At 39.8% G+C, this 27,592-nt stretch overlaps 2 protein-coding genes across 6 annotated transcripts in view; one reads left to right on the plus strand and one right to left on the minus strand.

Annotated features, from left to right (window-relative positions):
- The window catches only part of TAF4B (TATA-box binding protein associated factor 4b), a 63,578-nt gene extending 61,886 nt beyond the window's left edge, over positions 1-1,692 (minus strand). Inside the window, exon 1 of the mRNA XM_083748247.1 lies at positions 1,571-1,692. The gene's annotated coding sequence lies outside the window, so the exon portion shown is untranslated. The remainder of the gene's footprint in view (positions 1-1,570) is intronic.
- SS18 (SS18 subunit of BAF chromatin remodeling complex) lies at positions 1,527-25,187 on the plus strand. Of its 5 annotated transcripts, none has more exons than XM_083748273.1 (11): positions 1,558-3,527; positions 3,903-5,064; positions 6,337-6,421; positions 11,539-11,692; positions 13,016-13,237; positions 14,338-14,505; positions 15,334-15,438; positions 17,688-17,780; positions 18,487-18,603; positions 22,569-22,702; positions 23,567-25,187. In XM_083748273.1, the coding sequence occupies exons 2-11, from the start codon at positions 4,988-4,990 to the stop codon at positions 23,591-23,593; spliced, it is 1,182 nt and encodes a 393-aa protein (XP_083604399.1). In that variant the 5' UTR covers positions 1,558-3,527; positions 3,903-4,987; the 3' UTR covers positions 23,594-25,187. The 5 variants fall into 5 exon arrangements, with proteins under 5 accessions (XP_083604402.1, XP_083604399.1, XP_083604400.1 ...); XM_083748272.1 differs by having other exon boundaries at positions 1,704-2,014; positions 4,988-5,064; XM_083748274.1 differs by lacking the exon at positions 17,688-17,780 and having other exon boundaries at positions 1,678-2,014; positions 4,988-5,064.
- Positions 25,188-27,592: the final 2,405 nt, after the last annotated feature.

A 27,592-nucleotide genomic window follows, 5' to 3' on the forward strand; every position in this document is an offset into this window, starting at 1 on the left:
TCTGCAAACTGGAGGCACAGTATTGGTAATGTCTTTACAGTCTTTCTAGTCTTGAAGTTAGACTGCTGCAATGCACTCTTTGCATGGCCAGCTGTAACACTATTAATAAGTACAGTAAAAACAGGAATATACTTGCAGAATTGATAACTGACTACTCAGTGTGAATTTATTGCCTTAAATTAAAGCAAGAGAAACTGTTTTGAAGGCTGCAGCTTAAACAAGATAATTGTTCTGTCTCCTGCTTTTTATCCTGATATTTGCCAAAACTCATGACTTATTTTTTTTCTGTTCTATAAAATTTGTTTTTGCTGTCCGATGCATGTGGAGATGCAAGATTTCCTCTTCCCCATTCCTTTTTTGATTCTAAAATGAATATAATGAAGTACCAATGGAAAGTAATCAGGTAGAAGCAGAGGAAAACCTCCCAAAATAAGGGCTGGAAGCAAGTTGTTTGCTGGGTGAGGCACCTTACCACAAGTAGCAGTTTTCAGCTTACCAACTTATAAATCAGTTCCTGTAGCTGGGAAATTTTTACTTGTGGCACCAGAACATAATGGGACATGGACCTGGGCTTTTTCCGTTGTTGCCCTTAAACTTTGGAATATCCGTCCTTCTGTCATTTGTGAAGCATCATCCACTATTTGCTTTGGACATCTTATAAAGACTAAACAAGAAATCCTTGTAAGCTGCTGAAAGAACAGGTGGAATTTAAGTAATTTGTGTGTGTGTGTGTGTGTGTGTGTGTGTGTGTGTGTATTATTGTGGTGGAGCTATTTCTTTTAACAGCACCCTGGCTGGTAGAAATATACAGAAGTTTCCTCTATAATTGTGATTCCAAGGCAGAAAAGGCTTCAACTCCTAATCTTCTACCTGGCACAGGAGCCCCGCCAGAAAATATCTGGCAACCCTAGGCGCACAACAAGAAGTTCAGCTTCAGTTGCTGACTTGGCAGGCTGTGCCAAAAAAAAAAAAAAAAAAAAAAGTTGGGGGGGGGAGGCTTGGCAGCCCTGACTCGCACCAACGTATTTGAATAATTATTAATAATAATATTATTTGTACCCTGCCCATCTGGGTGGCTTCCAACAAAATATAAAAAATTATAAAACCTCAAAAACATTAATTCAATTTCTTAAAATGTAAAAACAACATTGTAAAATGTAAAATGATTGTAAAACAACAATAACAACCTCAAGGCGGTTTACAAAAATAAAATTCACAACTATACTTTAAAAAAAATACAAAAATATGGCATGTGTGTTTTAAATTAATCCCGCGCCCTTTAAAGCCAAGAAGCAAACAGTGCACTGAAGGAGACAGCAAAGATCCCACTTGAAACGGGACTGAGGGTTTCGCTTGGACGTGCTTTGCCGCACGAGCTGGAAGCTCGCTTTGCTTCTCGCGACTTGAAAGGGAAACGCCAGGCTCAGAAAAGAGTGGGCTGGACCAATGATGCGAGGAACTCGGGGGGAGGGGGCGGGAATAGATCAACAGAGAACTTCTCTCCCGACCGCCCCCTCCTCTGGGGCTGTAACATTTGTCATCGCTCGAAGGAGGTCGGGTAGGAACGTACCATTGTCGCAGCGAAGGGGTGCGCTCGCTAACAGTCCTGACGGGCGCATTTTCCGGACCGCAACGGGGACCGTTCCGTTTGGAAAAGGAGCTACGGGGAGCTGAGTCGAAAGCAGCGCTGCGCCGCCGGGGCACGGTGGAGCCCGAATGTCGCCGTTGGCCAGGACGTTGCTCCGTCCCCTCCCCTGTTTTGAGAGTGGCGATGGCTCGGCCCAACGGGTAACCGCTTCCTCCTCCACAGCTCGCTGCTGTTCTTCCCAGGGCTTTGCCGCCGCTGTCGCCGCTGTGGCCTCAGAGGCGGGAGGGGGCAGGAAGGAGGAGGAACGGGGAGCCGCCGCGGTGCGCGCCGAGGCCCGTCTTCGCGCGGGGGCCCAAGATGTCGGTGGCGTTCGCAGCCCCCAGGCAGCGGGGGAAGGGCGAGATCACGCCGGCTGCCATCCAGAAGGTGGGCTGAGGGGCCTAGGCCGGGCCAGGCAGCCGAAGCCGGGGCTGGGGCTCATTACAGGGCGGGGGGGGGCGGGGGAGGTGAGGGAGGTCGGCGCCCCGGCTCGCGCCTGGGGCAGCTCGGGACGTTGGGAGCCCCCAAAAGTAGTCCTTAGCCGTTTTAATGTGGCGCTCTTCCTTTCTCTTTCCCTGTCCCAGCACCTCCCCGCTTAATGGAGGGGTTGCAGTTGTGGCAGCCCTGCGAGGTAGGCCGCTATTGTGACTTCCCCTATGCAGGGGTTGACGGGAGGGGTGGGGTAAAGGTGGCTTGAATATCCAACACCGAGTTTCCACTTTAAATAGTAGTAATGGTAGTAATAATAATTTATACCCCGCCCATCTGGCGCTGGGTTTCCCCAGCCACTCTGGGCAACTTCCAGCAAAATATTAAAGTACAATCATTCATCAAATATTAAAAGTTTCCCTAAGCAGGACTGCCTTCAGATGTCTTCTAAAAGTCAGTAGTAGTAGTATTGTGACTTGCATTCGTCGAGATAGGCAGTGCGGTTTTAGTAGTAGGTTTAAAAGTTTGGGATTAGGACCTGGGAGACCAGGGTTCAAATGCCCACTCCGCCTTGATGGCCTCTGGGTGGCCTTGGGCCAGTCACTGCTTCTCAGCTCAGCCGAACTCAATAGGGTTATTTGAGGGTGGGTGGGGGTTAAATGAGGAAGGGGAGAGCCATGGCATGCCACTTGAAGGCCCTGAACATGGGATAGAAATGAAATAAATGAAAATAAATGTTGGAAATCGGGAAAGCTCAAGCAGTGGCCCCACACAACATAATCATGGAGTGGAAGGGAAGCGTAGAGCTAAATGGATTATAGGGGAGGGGAAGGAGGAGTGCATTAGCTGGAATTGCTCAAGAAATTGCAGAAAATCTTGTTACATGCATGTGAAAATGTCAGAGATGTCCCACTAATTGTAAGTGATTCTCCTACCTCTCCTCCCCACCCCGAAGGCCCACAGCATCCAGCATGTTGCTAACTTATGATCTACTGAGGTGGGGGGGGGGCACAAATCATTATTTACTGAGTAATATAAGAGCAGGCATTCAGGATTAACGCAGTGGTGGAGGCAGAGTATAAGAGAAATCATAGCTCTTACCTACTGTTTCAGTATGAAAATTGGGGAGCAGTTGATATTAAAAGAACTTGCATCTGGAGGTGTATGTTTCAGCTGAAGTACTTTTACAGTAAGTTAAGTAGTTTAGAAGAGTGAAGATTTTAAAGAGTTGCTGTAAGTTAAATCGTTATGCTTCAGGGAAAACGATGGAAAAGGAGGGTGGGCTGGTAATGGAGAGGTTAGTAATAGGGTATGGGACTGTTAAGATGCTAAAGATATATTTGTGATGCAAAAGTACTGTTGAAAACTTGAGAAACCTGATGGTGGAAACACTTGCAGAACTGGAAAGATCACTGTGGAAAGCATATAGATATTATGGTTTCTGGTGTTGCTTAATTCATGGCAGTGGTAGGTAAAGGTAAAGGTACCCCTGCCCGTACGGGCCAGTCTTGACAGACTCTGGGGTTGTGCGCCCATCTCACTCAAGAGGCCAGGGGCCAGCGCTGTCCGGAGACACTTCCGGGTCACGTGGCCAGCGTGACATCGCTGCTCTGGCGAGCCAGAGCCGCACACGGAAACGCCGTTTACCTTCCCGCTGGTAAGCGGTCCCTATTTATCTACTTGCACCCGGAGGTGCTTTCGAACTGCTAGGTTGGCAGGCGCTGGGACCGAGCAGCGGGAGCGCACCCCGCCGCAGGGATTCGAACCGCCGACCTTTCGATCGGCAAGTCCTAGGCGCTGAGGCTTTAACCCACAGCGCCACCTGCGTCCCTCATGGCAGTGGTAGTTAACTATAAATTTGATGGTCTTCATTTTTTTGAAGACATTGAGGCTACAGTTTTAACACCAATTCATTGAAGTCCCAGAACTGTTTCTAAATGGCTGAACTAGAAGTTACATTTCTTTTTGGGCATGGTGGATTTTTTAAACCATACAGTTTCATCTTAAGTCACCTCCTCCCCATCTGTAATATGGAACTAATAAGACTGATCTATCAGTGGTGGTCTCACAATTACAATAAGATAATATATGTGAAGTACTTTCATTTGCTCAAACTGGTGCTTGAGTATTGATTCTGTTTAAGTAAACTACACAGTTTTAAGTTCTATATTATCTCTGGTAGCTAACTTCATAAGTGTAGAATCAAGAATTTGATGCCTTTAACTAACTGAAGTAATAGAAGTAGTTATAGATTTTTTTTGTCTTTTACAGTGACTGCATAAGACAAGAAAAATGAAGTGTCATAACTCCAATTGACATTTCTTGAACACATAAATTCCTATTTTTTTCCTTCTAAAAATTATGAGTAAATAATTATTGTGGGGGTGGGGAGGGAAAGGAATAATCTATGTATGACTAGGAAACTAAAGTGTTCCAGCAGTTTTACTGCTTCAAAATACCTACGGTAATTGCCCGCACTTATTCAAATGAAGCTTCTTTGATTTTAGGTTGTCTGACTTTTCTAATTCTGTCATTCTAAATACCACTATTCAAGTTTAAGTATGTTTAAGATTGTGGTAGAACTTGAAGTTCTTGATAGCTAAAAGGGAAACTGGGAAAATCAGTTACATAGTTGCTGTACCTTCCCCCTTATTGAGGAAAAATAACAGATAAATAGCTGTGGTAATGAATCTGAACTCTGGATTCCACAAGAGGGACCAAGAAAGTTTATGATCTGGGTTGAAAAGACAGATTGTGACAAAATCTAGCTCCAGTTGAGATCAGTAATCCTGTTGCTATGATAGGCAGCAAATCTGAAAGGAAGAAAAAGGTCTTTGCTAAACTTTCAAAAAGAAAAGAGATTCGGAATAATAGAGTTCAGTGGGTGCTTGAATAGATTGACCTTACTGAGAATCTCTTTTATTATTACAGATGTTGGATGAAAACAACCATCTCATTCAGTGTATAATGGACTACCAGAACAAAGGCAAAACTTCAGAGTGCTCTCAGTAAGTTAATTACCTGAATGTAATTCATGTTCACTCTTGCCATGTTCACTTTAACCATGCTCTAAAGTAATGTGCTGTGCATACAGAACAGGTTTTTCAGGTGCACAAAACACATTATGCAAGCAAGTGCATAATCTCTAACTTCTGCTTATATAGCATTATTGTATAGTATTGGTTGGTACAAGTGATTTTTTTTTTCTGTTCAGTTAGCTTGTTAGTATATCTCAGACATGTCCAACCGGTCAATTGTGATCAACCAGTAGATTGCGGGAGTGATCCTGGTCAATCGTGGGAATGTTGTCGCCCCCAGGCACTGGGTCCCGCCACAGCAGGAAATGCCGGGCTGTACGGGAAGCGCAAGGGATGTTGCCCGGCCTGGTGGTGGCCATGGCAGTGGCAGCTACAACACCCGGGGCAGGGGGGCAGCGACATTCCTTGTCTGCTTGCCTGCCCCCGGCCTGGCTGCTGTGGCAGCCCTGGCACTGGGTCCCTTTGACAATGTGGAGAAAGGTGGGAGGGGGAAGGAGGGAGGGCAAGTGTGATCGGGATCCACATCAGCTGGGTGGCTCCCTTTGACGGAGGGAGGAGGGGGAAGGAGGAATCGGGATCCGTATCAAGTGTGCAGTTCCTTTTGACAGGGATGGAGGAGAGAGAGAAAGGGCTGGCTGGGGTGGGGGAGAAGCCGACTGGCTTCTCAGAGAGAGAACTTTTGCCTCCCCTTCCTCCCCACCATTTAAACTCCCCCCTCCCACGTCCAGTTAGCCACCTCCTTCCACACATGCACCCCCCACACACTCCTTGCCCCTCCAATGATAATGGGTAGATCACTGCCAGTTTTTTATATGTGCCTGGTAGATCTGTTTTGTGACATGCACATACATATGTGTGGGCCATCATGGTGTAAAATTTTGAATAGGCAGGTTAAGACAACGGTGTGGTTACTACAACCAGCATTACCCAAAAGACCTCATTCAACTATGAACCATCTACACAGGAATGTACTTTGGATATGTGGGAATAAGGCTTTTAGGAGCTTTAAGATGTCAGAAGCAGCACCTAGAAGTGGTGCCTAAAACTGATTAATAGCCATTGTGTGGAGACCAAAATTTGAGTATTCTACACCAATTCCTGTTTCTGAGTTGTTTTTAAGTGTAGCCCAGTACAAAGTCTTCATAAGAGGCTGCCATTAGAATAGCTACATGGCAGTTTTTTGACAGTAGTGACATGAGAATATTTAACCTTAAACTGTAAACATACTCTGCTTTTTTATAGTTATCAGCAATTGTTGCATACAAACTTGGTCTACCTAGCCACAATAGCAGACTCCAATCAAAATATGCAATCTATACTGCCACCAGTAAGTACCTTGTAAAGACAATTTTGTGTGCTCTTTCTAATGTAAAAATGTACCTAAAGAAAAATTTAATCACAAATATCTGTACTAATTTTTCTGCATGGCATCTTCTACCTTGTAACAAACATCTCTACCCCATATATCTCTGTTTGCAGTATATTACTAAAATAGAACCTTGTGCACAACACTTGCTTGATTTCATTGAAAAGGCTGTAATTCTTAATATAGGATCAGTCATAATTAAAAGCAGCCCAATTCAAAGTGCTGATTTTGACTTATAAAGTCTTAAATGGCTCAGGACCGCAGTACCTGAAGGACCGCCTCTCCCCATATAAATGTCCCAGATTCTAAGCTCATTGGGGGCCCTTTTTTGTGTGCTTCATCCATGTGAGATCTGAAGGGTGGCAACATGAGAATGGGCCTTCTCTGTAGTGGCTCCCCATTTGTAGAATGCTGTCCCCAGGGAGATTTGATTAGCACCTTCACTATATGTTTTCAGGCGACAGGCAAAAACGTTCCTTTGGCTGATTATTATTCCACAGCCTTTTAAATGTGTATGTGGGAAGGGGGATTCTTGTTTTGCTGTTTCGATTTACTTATTTTTATCCTGTATTTTATTCTGTGATCTGCCCTGAGATCCTATGATAAAGAACAATATATAAATCTAATAAATAAAATAAATAATTAGATTGTACCTTGACTATTTTAGCACAGATTACCAAGTCTATTTATGGATATGGTACAGTGATACATTTTATTTTTAAAATGCTAACTCTGTGCAACTAATTCTTCCAGTTGCTGAAGGGCATAAGGACATAAGAAGAGTCTGCTGGATCAGGCCAAAGGTCTAATCCTCTTTTGAAGCTATCCTAGTTTGGTGGCCATCACTGACTCTTGTGGGAGTGAATTCCATAGCTTAATGTTGTGAAGAAGTACTTTCTTTTGTCTTGTATCTTCCCTGAGTTCTAGTGTTACAAGAAAGAGAGAGAAAAACTTTTCTCTATCCACTTTCTCTATACTATACTAAATTTTATACAGCTCTATGTTCTCTAAACTAAATAGTTGCAAAGGTTATAATCTTTCCTCAGACGAGTTGCTCCATCAGCTTGATTATTTTGGTTTCCCTTTTCTGATGCAGTTTAGGATCTCATGTTAGGATTTTCCATGGGGAAAGTAAAGCTAAATTCAAAGGTGTCCTTTTTTTGCTTGCGTAAGAGGTTGCATAACTACTTGCACAAGTGGAAGCATGATAATTGCTATAGAATCTACTTAGCATAGCATTGCATGAGCTGTAATACAACTTCTTCTCCAACCACTTGCAGCTATTTTCATTCCACCCACAGTTATTTGGAGCCAACCCATTTAATGCAACTTACCCTAATATTTGATTGGTTGAAAACACACTAGGGTTGTGCCCTATGGTTTCATAGTACCTCATCACAAACCTTTGGAAATTCAGCCTTACCAAGAGTTGTTAACCAAAAACACATCACTGTTTTCTATTACCTCCATGCTAGTTTTTGTTGCTGATGTCCCCAACACACCCTTTTCTTTACAGCGCAGTGCAGCACCATCAACATCATATCCCCACTGCCCCCTCTTTTTCAAAAAATATTTTCTATGGTGGCAGCAGCACCACTGCAGGAAACTTCTCTGGCACCTTGGTTCTTAGAGAAGACCAAAAGCCATTAACGAGATCCAGCCTTTCTGCGCAAGAATGCCTGTGGTGGTACTGCAGTTTGCCAGAGTGGCTTAGAAGGACTTTTAAAACAGAAAAAGTAAGCTTTAGAATTGTTAAAGTCTACCTAGCTGCTGTGGTCCACCAAACACCTAACCACCTTGCCCAAATGCCTGGCTCTGTGAAGGAGCCCTTTTTCCATTCTCAAGAAACTCCCAGATAGGGAAGTAGAGATCGGTGGCTAGCCAGCTGCCATGGATGAGAACCAAACTCGACTTCCACACAAAGTGATGCCTCCACACACCACCAGCTGGAGCCATTGAGTTCGTAGGTAGCAGGCTGGGCTGGTGAGGGGCACATTTTTAGCCAGTGCCTGACTTGGGCAACTGTTGGTGCCAGACCTGTTGTAATTGGGAGGTGGCTGAAATTGTGCCCTCTAGATGCTGTTGGAGTGCCACTTGCATCAGACTAGAGCATTGGCCATGCTGGTTGGGCAGTTGATGGGAATTGTAGCCCAAAGCTTCTGAAGAGTACCAGGTTGGCTACTTTTGTTATTCATAATAAATTTGAACTTTATCCAAATACAGCTTGGAAGACTAATTAGGTTGGCTTCTATTCTCCACCTATAAACTGAGTGGGAGAGGAACTTGGACTGTCCCTTCCTCCCACCCTCTTAAATATGCTGCTCTGGCAGGGAAGAAAGGATGCTATTGTGGCTGCATGCCAGCTGCAAGGTGTTCTAGGAATTCTAGTTTTGCCAGTGCTGAGAAAGTTGCACTATACAGTGCTTCTTGCATCTGGTATAGCCATAGCAAAATACTAGATGTCTCTAGCTCCCTTTGCTGTTGCCACAATTCTTTTTGTGCGGTGGGTGGGGAGAGATGGATAGATGAGTGGGGAGGGAAGGGGTTGTTGGGCGATCCAAGTTCTTTCTACATTTGAGGAGAACAGTTTTTTAGGACAAATTCCAAGCCTGGCATGGGGAATTTGCCCATCTTCGCTTGCAACTACCTAAAATCTTTCTTGTACCTAGAGTTAGAAAATACGCTTATTGCAAAAGAATTAGAAGTTAGGCAATAAATTGACAATGGATGAAAGAGTGGAAGAAATGTACAGGCTAGGGCTTTTAAAAAATAGCTGAACACCTAAAGAAAACAGATTCCTTTATACTTACCTGTTTTTCTTTATCGACTTTTTGAAGCAAACAAATTATTTGTTCAGCCATGTCCTCTGGGAAAACCTTACTAATATTCTTCAAACTTAAACATTCTGTTATTGTATGAAAGAATAGTTGTCTTTACACTTTTATGCAGATGTTTTCCTTAATATAACATCTTTAACATGCATGAAAGTCATAGCCTGCTTATTTAGTGTTTTTAGATGCCTTAGCTTTTTGAAAATTGGATCCAAACATGTTTTTCCTTAAGCATGAATAACTGTATTTATTGCATGGTTATACACATGTAAACCAAGTATGATTTTAAAAATGTTTAAAAAATCTTTATCCTATACTAGAGTTCTCTATTTAAAAGAATTGGCATGTACTGAATTGATGCAGTACAGTTTCAGAATCTTGTTTCTCTTGTTCCTGTATTTATCCACACACATTTAGTTCCAGTGTCTTAGTTAAAAGTGAAACTCATAGTTTCTTTCCTGTTATGTCTGCTGCTGGTAATTCAGTAACCCACACCCTGACTTTCATGATCTGATAGTGGGTACCAAGGAAACTTCAACTCTTTAGGTAAAAAAGTGCACTTAATAATCTTGTTTGTGAAAGATGTGCAAGTTTGAAACCTCAGTCCTGAACTTCGCTGTTCCACAAGAATGGTTATATAGTTTCTTCAGGCCTAATATGCATTTTAGAAATGAAACTTAGGAACATAGGAATCTGCCTTTTACTGAGTCAGAGCATTGATCTATTTAGGTCAGCACTGTCTCCTCTGACTGGCAGCAGTTCATCAGGGTTTCAGGCAGGGGACCTTTCAGGATTTTCCCAGGATGGAGACAATAACTTCTTTCCAGAACTCTGCCACTATAGGGCATGACTATATTACATGTTTCACTGCCACCCCTGGTGCGCCACATTGACAACATATGTCTTTGGGTGCAAGATGCTTCAGGTAGATGTAGTGAAAAAAGACAAGCTTTGGTGGATTAGGTATAATAGAAGATCCAACAAACAAAATTTAATAGGGGCCAAAACAGTTTGCTATTGTTTCAAGTGTATAGGGCAGTCCAGCTGTCTTTGCATCCGTCGCATTGGCCATCCACATCACATTTCCCATTACCCAGTAGGTTTTTTTAAAAGGTAAGAGTGTGGAGGTTTTGAATAGTTTACAGAGGGTATGTGGTCCTCCAACAACCCCTGGGTTCAGAGGCACTTAAAGCTACTGGGCCAAAACCAGAAACGAAAAAGTATTAAAATTGCAACTACTGCCATTCTGCTGCAAAGGGCAAGGCAGAAAGTCTTCCTCTCTAGGCTTATCTTTTTTTTTTTAGCATGGTGACTCCCACCACCACTTATCTCTTCCATTGCACCATCATGCCCCCAGTATATACAGGGTTTACACCAGATGGTAAGTTTCCCCTGGGAATAGTGTCTCATGATTACTTCACAGGTCTGTTTACACAGCTGTATGATAAGAGCCTTCCCTGCTCGTGGGAGATTCTCATGGGAAGTATGATGGGTAGTCTGTCCTTTGAAGCTCCCTTCTTTGACTTTCCTAGAGGAGACTGCCATGCATTTATATACCTTTATTTTGCTTTCCCTCTAAACTTTTGCATTAAGCCTTTTGTAGATGTAATAGGGGAGTTGATCTTTGAAGATTTTCTCTGTAATTCTGCATACCACCTCACACACCTCTTCAACCCTCCGGAGCAGATTTTCAGGTGGTTGGAAGTAGAGGAGGGAATCAGCAAAAATTGCCTGCTTCCTCTTCTTTGAGTGCAATAGAATGCTCTTCCCTGAGCAGATTTTTTTTGCTCTAGCCCAGTGTCCCTGCGGGAATTTATGGGATGACTCGCTTAATCATAGAATTGTAGAGTTGGAAGGGATGACAAAAGTCATCAAGTCCCACCCCCTGCAGTGCAGGAATCGTTTTGCCCAACTTGGGACTCAAACTCACAACCTTACAATCAAGATTATCATGCTCCCCACAGGCACCCTGAAGTCAGCTAGTTCAACCCCCTGCCATGCAGAAATCTCAACTAAAGCATTCTAAATAAACAGCCTATAAACAGCCTGAATTGTGAGGAGAAAGTCTGTGCTGGAATAGTCAAACTGGAAGATAGTGCTGTGCTGCAAAGTCTTACCAGGTATTGAGGGAAGTTGAATATATCAGGAGAAGCAAGGCATATGCTGAAGAACTTGGTTAATGTACCACATGTATATGACGGGTATTTATTGTACTAACTTCTTCTGTTTCATTAAATTGTCTTTCAGCCACCCACACAGAATATGCCAATGGGTCCAGGAGGAATGAGTCAGAGCGGCCCTCCCCCACCTCCACGTTCTCACAATATGGGTTCAGATGGTATGGTAGGTGGGGGCCCTCCTGCACCGCACATGCAGAACCAGATGAACGGCCAGATGCCTGGTAAGTTTTTTCTCCAGGAAGACATTAACACCAGGGTTGCTCAGCAACTGAAACAACATGTGGGCTCAAGGGATAGAAGATTGTTGATGACAAAACTGCTTTGAATGCCCCCTGAGTACAAGCTCTCTAAGTTTGTTAGCTACAGAGCTATGTGACCTGTATTCTGTGTTTATCAGGCTGCCCTTGGGCTTTGATGTAGCTGACACACAGCATTCCTCTGAACAGAACTGGCTAAATTTAGTCTGTCTGAAACCATACAGTTACAGCTGTGTTTAGAAGGCTTTCTGAAGAAAGGTACTGGACTGTGGTGGAATAAATTCTCACTGAAAGATTATCTCATGCTATCACATCTAAGTTAGTGTGATATGTAAGAGGTGAAGCTGATGGAAAAGCACTTAGACAGAAAATCTAATTTCTACTAATCTTCTCTATGGTACAATGGTGGGGGGAGGGCTGTATATCAAGCAAGTTGTGTACAACACCTCAACATGATTTTTTCAGTTCTAAACTTGAAGTCAAGTTTTTATTACAGAATAAAACTGTGTGACATGTCAGTGCTTGCAGGATAAAAGCAAAACAGTGTTCCATGTTTTTATCAGTTTTATTAGGCTGTATTTTTCTGGGGAAAGATTGGCAATAGCACACAAAATGTCACTGAAGAAGGAATGCCCACCATTGGTTATTTTTTCATCAAAGAGACCCTACTGTTTGAATACCATAACAACACAAGAAAAGCCATGCTGGATCAGACCAAAGGCCCATCTGGTTAAGCATCTTGTTCTCAGTGGCCAACCAGATTACTGTGTGAAGCTTGCAAGCAGGATGTGAAAACAACAGCATTCCCTCCACTTGCAGCTGGTATACGGAGGCATATTGCCTCGAAGGATGGAGGAGAATGCAGCCATTGATGGTCCTATAAACCATGAATTTGTCTAATGCTCTTTTAAAGCCATCCAAGTTGGTGGCTATCGCTACATCTTGTGTCAACAAATTCCATTGTTTAACCATACCACTGTTTTAACCATTTTGGGTATTAATTAAAATGTTTCAGATCTGTATAAACGTGACTTTGGGTCATCAATGGAGTGCTACATTCAGCATGTACAAAGCTATAGTCAATGTAGGAAATGCTAACATTGATGCAAAATGTTATTTCTTTTGGAAGGGCAGTATGACTAAATATGCAGGAAATTTCAGTCTTCTAAGTGTGTTGTGTTTAAGTGACAAACCTTATTGAGCAGCCTAGATGATTTCTAAATGAGCATCATAGCTCTGTGATTGTGTGTTTCAAGACATTAATATAGAAATTATTTTTCTTCAAAGGACCTAATCACATGCCTATGCAGGGGCCTGGACCGAACCAGCTCAACATGACAAACAGTTCCATGAACATGCCTTCAAATAGTCATGGGTCCATGGGAGGTTATAATCATTCAGTGCCATCCTCTCAAAGCATGCCTGGACAGAATCAGATGACAATGAGCCAAGGACAGCCTATGGCAAACTATGGTCCTAGACCAAATATAACCATGCAACCAAATCAAGGTAAATGAATAAATTTGTACTCTTTATTATTATTTTATTGTTTCTATTTAATTAATTTGTATACCACCCTTTATCCAAAGATCTCAGGGTGGTTCACAGCATAAAATTCCTCCTTTTCATCAAATAAGATAAAATGATTTCAAGGTGTTTATTGGGAACTGAGTTATGTTATTGAAAAGTAGAGTTGGTTTCTGATCTTTACTTGTTGAAAATGTCTGAAAAAAATGTTTTTTTTAATCAGTTAAGAATTCAGAAAAGCAAAGTGAGCCAGACTGAGCAGCTGTGAATCCAGGCAGTTTGGATTTTCCACAGTTTGCTACACAGTGAAAACATGATTTAAACAACTGTTTAAATCATAGCAGGTTTTAGTCTGTAGGTAGGAAGAAGTAGAGTTGGCACACCACTGTGATTATAATAAAGAGAAAAGGTACCTAAAATTATATGTTGACAGGTTTTCCACGTCTTTCACACAGAGGACCTGAAGCAGGGTTTTAGCAAATTGTTAAAACAAACACAAGGTTGTGTTGCAGGAAATCTTAGATTATAGTCTTCAAGATCCGGTACTATGCTAGGTCAGCTGAAGCCATTGAAACTTTTCTAGCATATTCAACACTTTACAGTATAAGGTTTGGCCATCCTTCTTTTTGAGCAGCAGATGTCAAAGTGATAAACAACTACCTGACATTCAGAAGATATCTTAAGGCAGCCCTGTTCAGGGAAGTTTTTAACGTGTGATATTTTACTGTATTTTTGGTTTCTATGGAAGCCGCCCAGAGTGGCTGGGGAGGCCCAGCCAGATGGGCGGGATATAAATAATAAATAATTATTATTATTATTATTATTATTATTATTAAGCAGGTTCTGCCTATCCCTATATGTTTTTGTCTATTAACTACTATATTTTGCATATTAGCCTTAAACTACTTTTTGTTTATCTTGTAGGAAAAGTTTTGCAAGACATTTTGTGTTTCTGGTGTCCCAAAATTGTTATTTGTCAAAGCTGATAATTAGAAAAGTTAATGTTTCTTTTTGTTTGTCTTGAATGTAGGTTATAGTTAGAATGAATGCATAAAATGTTGCTATGGCTTTTCTCACTCTAGGCCCAATGATGCACCAGCAGCCGCCTTCTCAACAGTATAACATGCCCCAGGGAGGTGGGCAACATTATCAGGGACAGCAGCCACCAATGGCAATGATGGGTCAAGTTAACCAAGGAAACCATATGATAGGACAGAGGCAGATTCCTCCATACAGACCTCCACAGCAAGGTAAGATTCAAGTTGCCAATTTTACCACTTGATTAATTAACACATAAGAAAAACTTTCAGCTGATTTTCTTACCTATATCCTGTTCTCTATATTCTTGACATACATTCTGTATTTATCTAAACTTTTCAGAGAAGGCCACAAAAGTTTATAGTACACAATTTTACGTGTGCACCTGCCTGCTCTGTTTATCATTTCAGGCCTAAAAGAGTTAGCTTTTGCAAAGCTTTTCTGCCTCAGAACATAAAGGCAAATCCCCAAACAAGTGGCTATTTCCAATCCTGTACTATTATGTTTTCCTCAAAATAGTACTTGAAGCCAAAAGGTCACTATTTTGGAATTAAATGTTGAAACCTATATTTTTCTGTTCTAATTTTCATTTTTGAATCAAAAGTTATATAAAAACATAAAACTTCGCTAAAATCTATGATCAGTATATGGAATACTGTACAATCTGTACTAATGTAGAGTGGAATTGACAAGTTGCACACTAGACAAGATGAGATGGTTTTCCACAACTATCTCCTTTTTCTTTTCTTTTTTAAAGAGCAACAAGTATGTATATATATACACACATATATAGATATTGTCTTTCTGTTTTTAGAAATTTATATTCGCATCATCTTGGGTATATAATTCAGTCAAGTTGCTGTATATATATAATACATACCTGTTTAGTCACAAAGCATTAAGTATGCTTTCTGAAACACAGTGACACGGGTGGGGGAAGTCTTAGATGAGGACTGTTTCTCATAGTAAACTGAGAAATTAGTGAGCGTGCTAACAGAGAAAATAAGTTATTTACATATTGACTGGTTGTGGTTTTTCAGGCCCACCACAGCAGTACTCAGGCCAGGAAGACTATTATGGGGACCAATACAGTCATGGTGGACAAGGTCCTCCAGAAGGCATGAACCAGCAATATTACCCTGATGGTAATTTCTCATAATATTAATTTTCCCATTTTACATACCTGCCCATTACCAGTTATATATAAAGCTATTTGATGAACAACTTTTAGCAGCTGATCACTAGAACACTTCTTATATTTACTAAAGCTTGTAAGTTCAGTAATCTGAAACCCTACGGATAACTTTATTTTACAGCTCACTCAAAGTATAAACTTTGTAACTTCAGTTCTAGTACCCTGATACAGATTTTATCAGAATTCCCTCTTTTGGCTCAAGATATATTAAATTCTTCACTGTTTGTAGGACACTTGATGCAGTCATGTATTATGTCTGCTTTTCAATATCATTTTGCTTATAAAAAGAAATTTTAAAGCTCAATACTTAAGAGCTGTTAACAAAACAACCAATATGCTTTCAAAGTCTTTTCTTTCTGTGTGTTTTAAAGAGCAAGCTGTGGTTGCAATTACTTTGACCCAGTTCGTGGCTGCATTCTATGCTTGCATTGCAGAATTCTAGATAACTCCATTTTTCCTTTTAACATTTTTCTGATTTTGGAAATTACGTAATTTTGGGAAGTACAAATTCTGGCTCTTAGCATTGTAAAATTTTCTCGTAAATTAGAAATTCTTATCATATATTATAGGGAAATGCAAGGATGTTCCTCAGGAAATGAAATTTTTAAATTCAATTTTAATGTATGGTAGTAAAGACAAATTAAAAACATATTGATGGATTCATTGCTGCTGTAAGAGCTAACATGACACTTTGTACATTAATTTGTGGCACACAATATAATACCTTTTTCAGAGCAACTATTGGTTGCAAATTAATTGTGTGGTGTGTTTTTTTTAACGTGTTCGGATAGAATTTGCTGGTATTTTACCACATTTTTATCATTCATCACCATCATATTCATGGTTTACTTAATCCACATGTCAGGAAAATCAGATTCCCACACCCCTAATTATGGTTCAAGTTAGAGCCAGTTTTATAACATGTAAAAGTATGGTAAGGCAGAGTCACACAAAAGCACTCTTTCAAATTCTATCAATCACTGCTACAACTTTCCCCTTGGAAGTCATACTGTGTCTTATCTGGCTGCTAGATGTTATGCACAAGACCAAACCAAAAGTGTAAGCCGCCAAGAGAACGTGAACTATAGAGTGGCTTATACGGTAAATGGTATAAAATACATAAAATTATGTTTTCAGCTGTGGCATAGGTAACTTTTGTGAACATTTTCTAAATTCCATTTGCAGCTAGATAAATTAGAGCCACTATGTTCTGCTCTGTTCTTTTCTGTTTGGCAAATGCAAGAGTTGTCTTGTATAACATGATCTGCAAATCATGTCTTTAATTATGAAAAGGCATTTTTAACTGACAAAAAGTAGCAGGATATGGAATATGCAATTGATTAAAATTTGGGATGCCTATGATCAGGAATGATTTTATATACAGATAGTAGCCACAAAAGTTGAAAGCATTTTGAAAAATGTAGTACTACTTTTTAACTAAAAGAAGCATATTATTACTGACCATGGTCAATATTACTTAATGAAGTAGATTTCTAATTACAAGCAGGAGAAATATGTGAGAACTTAAAGCAAGCATCAGGTAGGATGTTTCTTTTACCAACTGGATCCTAATGGCAGGTGTCCATAGCATTTACTCATTGCGCTTATACGATAAAGGAGAATTTGGAAGGAAAGCTGTCCTTTCTCTTGTGTCCCCCCCGCCCCCAAAAGGATTGCTGTGGATAATAATTACATTGGGGCAGGGGAAGATAAGTATTATTTTTTAGATATGCCATACCAAAAAAGAGCAATGAAGTTTTTTGGAAGTTCATTGTAGTGTATGCTGCTTTTAGCAGCATATGCTTTTGAATTGGAAATCAGTAGAACAGGTGTATGATAATTGGTTTCTTTGTTCATTCTAATTAAATTCAGGTTATTTACATGTGAAAGGACTAAATGCTTTTATTTTTATAAAAAAAGACAAAAGTACTCCCCACCCCCCACAACAAAGATGATCAGAAGCTTAAGACTATCCCTCACTGTGATGTTGCTAAAACTACTTCATTAGCTGACTTTTTCATATCACGTGTTAATTCCGTATAAAAGGAAATCCTATTGGTAAATCCTTCTAAATCAATTTGAAGGTTCTTTTTAATGTATTTCCAGCTGACACTGATTTTTCAGTAAGATGAAAACTTCTTAGGATTTTCATTCAGAGGCCATTAACGTTTCTTCCTGTCTCTTGTCGAATTGATGTAGGTCATAGTGATTACGGTTATCAGCAACCGTCGTATCCTGAACAAGGCTACGATAGGCCTTATGAGGATTCCTCCCAACATTACTACGAAGGAGGTATCTATATACCTTCACACACACATGCACACATACATTCCTTTTCCTCTTCCCTTCCACAAAGGAACGAAATCTTGCACAACATAACCTATTTCCTGCCCATGCAAAGCTCTTGTAGACTACTAGTCGCTGGCTGTTGAGAACTGCAGGGAACTTGAAGCATTCAAAATAGTTTCTTGCAACATCTAAACCTTAATTTGTCATTTCTAACAGCAGTAAAATGACTAAAACACCGTTAGCATCTATTCAAATCGTACCTTTTTATTTAAACATAAATCCATTGGTCCAGTTGTATATTTTGTGTGTATGTGTACATACAAATATAGTGCCATTAGGAAACAGCTTGCTGATTTGTGTAGCTAGTTTGTGCTCTGTAGCTGTCTTTAATTTTGTCCTTTTTTTATTTATTTAGCATAGTCATGGCATTATCAAGTCATGACATCACGTTCCAGTAAACTTAATGCTCATTTGGCAGAGATGCTGAAAAATGCTGCAGTTTAGCCTTGCAAAATCTGGCTTTAACTGCAGTTTGTTTGGCCTAATTCCTTCTGTTTTGGTTTGTTTGTTTTCTTGGTTTTGTTCAGTTTTTGAGATCAAGACTGGATTTTCATTTTGTTTTTGTGGTGTTCACTGTGCATATTAAAACAAGTGGGGAAAGAACTAGAAAAAGTGCCTTTAACTGTCCTTGCTTAACCTCATGTTTCAGGAAACGCGCAATATGCTCAGCAGCAAGAAGCCTACCAAGCACCACCTCAGCAGCAAGGCTATCAACAGCAGCAGTATCCAGGTCAGCAAGGTTACCCTGGGCAGCAGCAAGGTTATGGTGAGTAAATATATAGTCAGGGGTATATAACCTATGACACTATATAGTTGAACTTCAACTCCCATGAGCCTTGGCCATCATAGCCAATGGTCAGAGAGGATAGGAGGTGAAATCCAGCCATTTTTGGAAGGCTACAGTTTCCCCATTACTGGGCTTTCTGCTTTTAGTTTACTCCTTTATCCTTTTGTAGCTGTCTGTGGAACCAAAATGTCAATTTACCAGCAGCAATAGAGCATTTATGCACCAACAGTCACAGAAGGTTCAAATCCACAGGCAGTTTATAAAGCAGGATTATGCACACACTCCCCATGTGGCTATGAGGAGAGGATGGGGAGTTTTCACTTCTGTTATTAAACTAACCAGTAAACCATATGCCTTGAAAAAAATTGTCTTCAGATAACACTTCTCTGTTAAAAGTAACATTTGAAAGCAGCAGTTTCAAAATCATTTTTTACATCCTTTGGCTCAGTTCCCTTCCTACACAGTAATTGGGAAGGACGTAGGTAGAATATGCCTAATACACACATTTGAATTGCCATTATTTGAAAGTTAGTCTTGTTTATTTCTATATAACTTCCAAGTGAAATAAACTCAAGATCACAGCCTTCACGGTGTTAATTTAAAACAACATTTTTGGTCTCCAATAAGTTCTGAAATTGAAACAGACTGTGATAGAGTGCATTTGTGTCTTTTGCTTTTATTCAAATTGAGCAACTCTCAAATTCAGTGTTGCTGATGTGCTATTTTTTCTAATTTCAGCATCTCTTAATATTTTCTACAGCTTTAACCTGTTTCGTACATAAATAGAAAGATCAATGCCTAACCTTGCTCTGAACCATTTTGCAATATGAAGTAAACATAATATAGATATTTTCATCCTCATTGAATAACTGCCTAAGATGCAGACTGCAATCTGTGCACGCAAACTGAAGGTCACTGAAGTGAAGCTTCTGTGAACAAATTTCTGCCTGGTTAAGGAATTCATTGGGTTGTATCCAATGCAATATTCGTACAAGGATGCTTATATAAAGGGAATTCTGAAAAAAAAACCTTCCCACTGTAGCCCCTTTCACCCTTGAAAAACTTTTCAAGACCCAGTGTGGTGTAGTGGTTAAGAGCAGTAGTCTCGTAATCTGGGGAACCGGGTTCGCGTCTCCGCTCCTCCACATGCAGCTGCTGGGTGACCTTGGGCTAGTCACACTTCTTTGAAGTCTCTCAGCCCCACTCACCTCACAAAGTGTTTGTTGTGGGGGAGGAAGGGAAAGGAGAATGTTAGCTGCTTTGAGACTCCTTAAAGGGAGTGAAAGGCGGGATATCAAATCCAAACTCCTCCTCTTCTTCTTCCCAAGACAAAGGCATCAGATGCCATTGGGGGCGCTGGCATAGAATTGGGCAGAGGTAACTTGCACTCTCCCAAGAGTGGCTGGTTTGATGTGGTGGAGCTGCCCTCCTAACACAGTTGTCACTTCCTTCTTACCTGAACAATGCTAGGGCAGGGTGGGACCATTGGACTGACACTGCCAGTGTGCCTGCACAGCCCTGCCCCTGCAGCATCTAGGTAAGTGGCACCAATACCCACCCTGCTGTTGTCTCCTGCTCTTTCCGATATCCAGCCTCCCACTGCAGCCCTCTTGCTCCATTTACCAGGACTCAGGAAATGCTTTTCAGGAGGCTGCAGTAGAAAGGAGAGAGTGGAGAATTTAATGTGTGTAAGCATCCTTTTGTTCTTACGGCATTGAATGGACCCGACTGGTAACAGTCAGTGTTGCCTATTAAACAAACATGAGGCTGCCTCAATTATACCGGATCTAAAAGAAGGGTGTTGTTGTTAGTAAATTTTTATACCATCCTACATCCAAAGATCACAGGGTGGTTTACAGTATAAAGTTGTAGGTCAAGGATGATGGGAGTTATAGTCCAGAAACATTTGGAAAAACAGATTCCCATCATTCCTGAATACCAGCTGGAGCAGATGCTGCTGCGGAAGACCAGTACCTTCTTAAACTCAACTTTAGATAGCCTTTGTAGTGTGACTGCTATATAATAAACATTGGTCAGTATCCAGACTACTGCAGTAGTAGTACTTTGTGCCCAAGAAGGCTTTTAGCAGGTGTTCCTTGAACACCAGTCTTTCCTTCCACATTGCTGGTACCATGTCTAGTTTTGAAACATATGGGACTTCCAAGCGTAGTTTGTGATATGAGAGTTTGCTGTTCAGAGGAAAGTTGTCAGACACCATGCTGAGCTCCATTTAGGTGTCTTAAGGTACACCATTGAAGTGATATTCTCTATAAGGCAAATAGGACAAAGTGGGCAAATGCTGTCATCTCTGGAAAGCCTTCCCTCTACAGCCCTTGTTGTTGCATTGGCAAGCAGTGTTCAGTAGTGTACTTACGTTCATTGTGAGACTTGAATTTTAACTTAATTCCTAGCTGCTGGATTCCATCCTAAACAGCATTCTCTTTTAAACAAGCCAATAACATAGTTTTATTTGAAATGTTAATATTACTGTATTTGAGAGAGACTAGATGAATCAGTGCTCTGACCCAGTATGGAGGCCAAGTACTGCAGATGTAAACCACACGTTTGCAGCTTTTGTTGAACAGACTTCTTTAAGCAGTATGTATTTTTTTTTCCGGGTAGAGCAAAGAGGATATTGGAAGGTATCGGTGTCTTTCACCAGTGCAAAATGACAAATGTATCAGCTTATAGATACATACTCACTATATAATATGTAACAAATATGCTTCCTAGTGTTGGATCAAGTTAATAACTGCGTAAATAGACTTGGCTATATACTAGAGTTCCCCTACTGATTTTTAGATATTCATAGCTCTTTTAGTTTAATTGGATCCTGCAGAGTCTTTATAGGAGGCATCAAAGAATTTGGACACTAGATCCCAACAGCTTTGTTCTAATGTTTTTCCCCAATTGTAGAACAAAGAGATTCCGCCACCAAAAGCTATTGAAAAGGCGGATAGATTGGAAAGTGACAAGTAAAGCTTTGAAAAGAGTTTCTTCACTTGTCTTTGGTGGGCATCTATCTGGTAGGCTCATACCCACACTCTTACTGCCTGCCAGAAAGCAAAAACAACAGGGTGTATTTATTAAGGGGGGGGGGGTAAAGGGTTGTATTCTTTGTACTTTTTTCCAGAGTTTAAACAGAGGGACATGGTAATTATAATTTGGCCTTGTTAAGTCACTGCTATGAGCTCAGCTTAACAAAATTGTCATGTTTGTAAAAGAAGAAAGATAACCATATAAAATCACTTGTATCTTTCAAATCTGGATAGCAAACCTGGAGTTATAATATTATGCAAGGAAGAGTCACGAACTTTATATGATTCATGAGGAAAGGTTGCATCTTTTAGGCTTTCTTTGTTTGGAGAAAAGGTGAATAAGAAGGGACATGATAGAGGTGTAAAATTATGTGCGGTGTGTATAAAGTGGATAGAGAAAAGTTTGTCTTCCTTTCACATAATAGTAGAATTCAAGAGTATCCAATGAAGCTGATTGTTGGAAGATTCAGGACAGACAAAAGTATTTCACGTTGTTTTTAGTTAAACTACAGAATTATCTCACTTAAAAGGTAGTGATGACCACTAACTTGAATAGCTTGTAAAGATGATTATACAAGTTTATGGAGGTCAAGGCTAGCAATGGCTACTAACCACAATGACTTTTTTTTACCTCCACTGATGGAGGCAGTAAGCCTCCGAATGCCCATTTTTTGGAATCCTATGCAGGGAAAGTGCTGTTGCACCCAGTCCTGCCTACTGGTTTCCCCATGGCATCTAGTTGGAAATGTGAGAATGGGACGCTGGATTAGAGGGCCCATTGGTGTGATCAACAGCCTGTTCTGACTTTTTGAAAGAAATGGTTTGATGATTATGATTTGTTTCTGACTTTGTAGTTTTAATGTTTGAGTTGATCCTTGTTTAATTTTGCTCTATAAAATATTTCAGGTCCTTCTCAAAATGCTCCAGGACCTCAGTATTCCGGTTATCCCCAAGGACAAGGGCAGCAGTACGGAGGATATCGGCCTACGCAGCCTGGGCCCCCACAACCACCACAACAGAGGCCTTATGGATATGACCAGGTGCCGTTTTTGTATTCTCATTTTAATATTTTAGCTTTCAATTTGTCATTTCAGGTACAAATTATTATTACACATTTCAGTTTTCAGTCTTTGCAGGCTTATAGTTTGTCCTCTTTAGCCCTCTTTGAAAGAACAAAGTTCTTTCACTCAAAGTGGCCTGAGTAAATTTAAGAATACAATTTCACTAAAACAATAAATTTAATTTAGCTACTGGGCTTTGGTGCTGTTCTTAGATACAGGTTGTATCCACCTTGCATTTTACTCAGTGTATACGCATTGAAATTAATCAATTAATCAAGTTAGTCATGTTCATTAATTTCAACTTAAATTACTCAGAACAAACCCATTGAAATTAATGGACACTAAGTTATGCCCATTAATTTCACTAGGTCTGCTCTGAGTGAAACTTAGTTGAATGCATCCCACAGGGTCTACTAATAGAAATACTTTATTGTCACTGTACCACTTTTTTACAGCGAGATTAATTATTTATATTTTTATATATTGTATTTTTATTTTAATTGTAAGCCACTGTGGGAACACTGTAGTTTTGAAGGTGCAGGGTTTAAATATGGTGAACAAATTCAATCTGCTGGTTTTGTTGGAATGTCAGAACAATAAGTTAAAGTCTGAAGGTCTTTATTGCCAGTTCCAGTTTCTAAGAAAATCAATAGTGTCAAGTTTACAATTGAAATTTTGAAACAAATCCCATTTGCCATTACTTTAGCTTTAGAAGAAGTGAAAGTTCAGGGGTATGTGCAAGTCTTATGACTTTGGGACATATTCCAGGTGTGTTGTCTTGTTCTAGGAAAATAAGGAAACCAGCAGTATATTTACATTCATTCTCTCCCTCTCTCTTCTTAGGGGCAGTATGGAAACTACCAACAATGAAAGAAAAACAAAAATCAGGAAATAACCAGTAAATTTTAGCAGCTGTATTGCCTCTTCAGTATTGTGGACATCTCCTTTTGAAGAGAATATTCTAGTCTATCTAGTTTGGGAAACAAGAGAAACAGAAGAAAAAACAACCCTGCATTGTTGATAAATGGCTGCTTTTCAGTATATTGCCTGTCTGGACTAGTTTATAAACAAAAGTGATAGTCTTTCTAAAATAATTTTGCATCTGTACTCTAGATGGCAATATTGGACAGAGAATACTCAATTTTGCAAGGAGCTTAGAACTGTACATCAAACAAACTGTTACAAGCTGAAATGTGTGAACAGCATTGTATGTTTATGAAGGTTAAGGGAATTTGATATTTTTCCACAGATTCTTTTGTAAGGGGACGGGGAAAATTTTTACAGCAGCAATATTTTATATATTATGTTTTTCATATGGAATATGCAAGGCAGTACACTACGCACTGGGCAAGGTCAGAAACCCATATAGATTGGCACATGATGCATTCTTTATTGTGTTAGTCTCATTGTTGTATGAGAGAGAGATGCTCAACATACATTCTTGACAGACTGGTATGCAGAATTAATACCCCATCTATTTAATGACAGGATGATCATGGACAATAACACAGTCTAGTATAAAGAATTAATTTTTAAATATTTTGTGCAAAGCTCTTTTGTAAAAATGGTTTCTAGCAGTGGCAATTTTCTGTAATATTATTTTGGTAACAGGAAAATGTTCAGATTGGATTTGTAAGTGTCTTGTAATGGTTTCACATAAATCAAGCTGTGATCTTTTTCTGATTGCAGTAACAAGGAATTTTAAAAAGTGTTCATTTAACCTGGCTTGAATATACAAAGTATTTAAAAACAAATTATAGATAGGTCGACATGTATTTTATTTCATAAGTGTATTTAACTTTTAGTAGGATCATTTCTATGTAACAAAAATAGTATAGGCGCTTTTGTAAAACTCTTGTCTAAACTTTATCATATGAGAATTAAGAAAGAAGGCATTTGTTGTTTTATGTCCATTTTCATACTGGTTAATATGAGACCAAGACCAAGTTCTAGTGAGGTTTTTTAAAATGCCAAACTCCCTTGTGAACTGCATTAATTTTTAGTGTTGCGTGTGAGTTAGCCATCACTTGGATTAACAGCAGAGCCATAGAGAACACAAAACTGTTTGAGATCAACCTGCAATTGTTTTCTCAGGTGCATCACCATAGAGTGTGTTGCACAGAAATACATGCATTTAGGCTGTCTTGGTAAATATTTTTAAAAATATAACTAAAATTGGCCCAGGAGTTAGATATGTTTATTATGTGTTGCTATATTTTTACATGATAAGCTGTACCTGAATGCATAAGACATAAAAAGATGCATTCCTCCATAATTTTAAATTCAGAACAAATTTCTTTTTTATATTGGTTGCAAATTAAAATCAAGTTTTGAATTGAACTAATTGAATTGAACTAAATGCTTCTAGGTTCTGTGCCAATTTCCCACCACTGTGTACTTCATTGCTATTTAAAACTCTCCTCCATCAACTCTTAACAGAAGAATAAATTATTTGTGATTTTAATTTTTTCATTTGCTCCTTTAAATTTAAATCTGTTTCACTCTGATATTTCATTTGCAAGCATGCTGCAGTTTTTTATTTTGTAGTTGTTGGTGCAGGATAACCAAATAGTATTTGTATTCTAGAACTTTATCAAAATTCTCTTCCCATAGCCAAGTTAATTAGAATTAACTGTTCAGTAATCAGTATGTTGTTGTGCGTAGGCTGTTTGTTACAAAATTCACTCTGAAAATGATGGTCCATGAGACTATAATCAAGATGACTGAATTAGATAAATGAGTTGAGACAAAAAAACATGCTGAACCCAACCTGCTATAGATATGTTATCTCATTTAAAATAAGCTCAACTGACATTAAGAAATAATTTGTCTTTCCAGCCGATCTTCTGTTGTCTTACTCTCATTTTTAATGGAAACTAAAATTGCAGTTTTAATAAGCAGAATTTCCTCCAGGGTTTCTCTCCAAGGGAATAATGCATTTTCAAGGTTTAATTGTTTTATAACGGTCCTATTTTGTAAAAGTTTTTAATTGGTGGTGACAAACATTACCTTATTCCTATGATATTGTGTTAAAACAACAACTTAGGAGATGGCCTCCCTTTGATTATTGGCATTTTGTTTAATGTATTTTGAAATCTAAACGAAGTAAAATACCAAGAGAGAAGAATACTGCAAAATGACAAGTGTGATAAACGGTTGATGCAAGTGGCTATTCTTTAGCAAATGAAAATCCAACCCAAAATTTTCTGCCAGGATTGGCAGAAAAATATAAATTACATAATTAGGGGCAGAGAAAATCAATAGTAGCATATAATTGGGGGGGGGGGGCGTTTCAACAGAAGTATATTGTTTACACCTGAATTTTTAGGGATATGTATTATCTATATACAGCAACTAGGACTGATGCAACTTGGGAGTCCAAGAATATCTGGAGGGCACCAGGTTGACTACCTTAGTTTTATACAATCACATGATATCCTAGGTTAAGAGTAGGATTTCACCATTCTGTTGTAGTGAAGTGAATTCTAGTGTGCTATACTGGTGATTTTTATATTTATCAATATAGATTGTCAAAAGGCCTTTGACAAAGTCCCTTGCCAAAAAAAATATAAAATTGGAATAAAAGCAATGAAGGAAGATTAGGATTTTGCATAAAACAGGAATTAATGGGGGAAAAGATAAATGAAATGTACTACTAGTCTATATAATTACTGGTTTCTAGTGTCATTTGTTGAAATTTTATCCACAGCTTGGGTTGTAGGTCTATAGTAAGTTATTTCCAGCCTTCCCTGTTGGAACGTTCTTTTCCCTGGAAAAAGATAGCCATGTTGTCACCAAACCTTTAATGATTTCCTGAACACATAAACTTAACAGTGCTCACAGTAGAGCATGGATAGGGAAGAAAACTTCACTGAAACAGTTGTAATTAAGTAACGGGATGCAAAGATAATTAGGAACTTGATACAGGTAAAATAAGAGGGACTGGATACAGTAATCATATCTGACCTGATTGGTGGCTTTCATCACTGGGAAGAGATGCTAGAAGATGCTGGTTATGAATGCTTGGCTGTGATCTACAGTATAGCCAACAGGGCTAATAGTGTCCGCTTCTGATCATGAAGCCATATTGGTTTCCTAGATTCTCTAGGAACTTAAAAGAAACTTGCCCCAAAGGCTGCAAATGCCCTTCTTGCACCTCCTTTTTTTCTGTAGTCAAGGTGCCTGCTCACTAGCAAGTGCTACAAAAGCCAATATACTCATCAGTCTAGCTCAGAATTGGGGAACTTGTAGCCCTGCAGTTGTTGCAGCTCCCATCAGCCCTTGCTGAAATAGCCTGTAACTTCCATCACCTCTGACCATTGGCTAGCAACATCTAGAGGGCAACAAGTTCCCCCTCCTGCTGCATCTCGTCGTCCTTCCTTAAGTCCAGCAGCTGTGCATGATTGTCTTTGAAGGGGCATGACTCCTTGTTTGAGCACTTTGTGTGTCTCTAATCGTCCTGTACAGGTATCCCACTTGATAAGATTCTGGACTTTTGTACAGCTAACTTTTCGATCAATTTTTGTGCTAGCCACTCTGCTTTGGGGAGCTCAGGTACTAAGGTCCAGAGCATTAGTATGAATTCTTTGCATGGTGTCTTGCATTTGTTCTCAGACCTGGCAGGCACAGTTGATGCACTTCTCCCTCTTCGCTGCATGACAACGGGTAGTTTCAGTGCCAGTGCTGTTCATAGCTAAAATCTGCCCCATTGCACCGCACTTTTTGGGGTCCCCATATTGTCCTAAGGCTCTCGCCTAGGTGCCTCCTTCCATGCAAGATATTCTACAAATCCAAATGAAAGATTCCTTTTGCACAAATACTAAGGCAAACAAGTGCTTCCTACCTACCTTTTCCTTGGTACTCTTGCTT

The sequence above is a fragment of the Podarcis gaigeae genome (assembly GCF_964106915.1).
Source record: "Podarcis gaigeae genome assembly, chromosome: 7".
Classification (NCBI taxonomy): Eukaryota; Metazoa; Chordata; class Lepidosauria; order Squamata; family Lacertidae; genus Podarcis; species Podarcis gaigeae.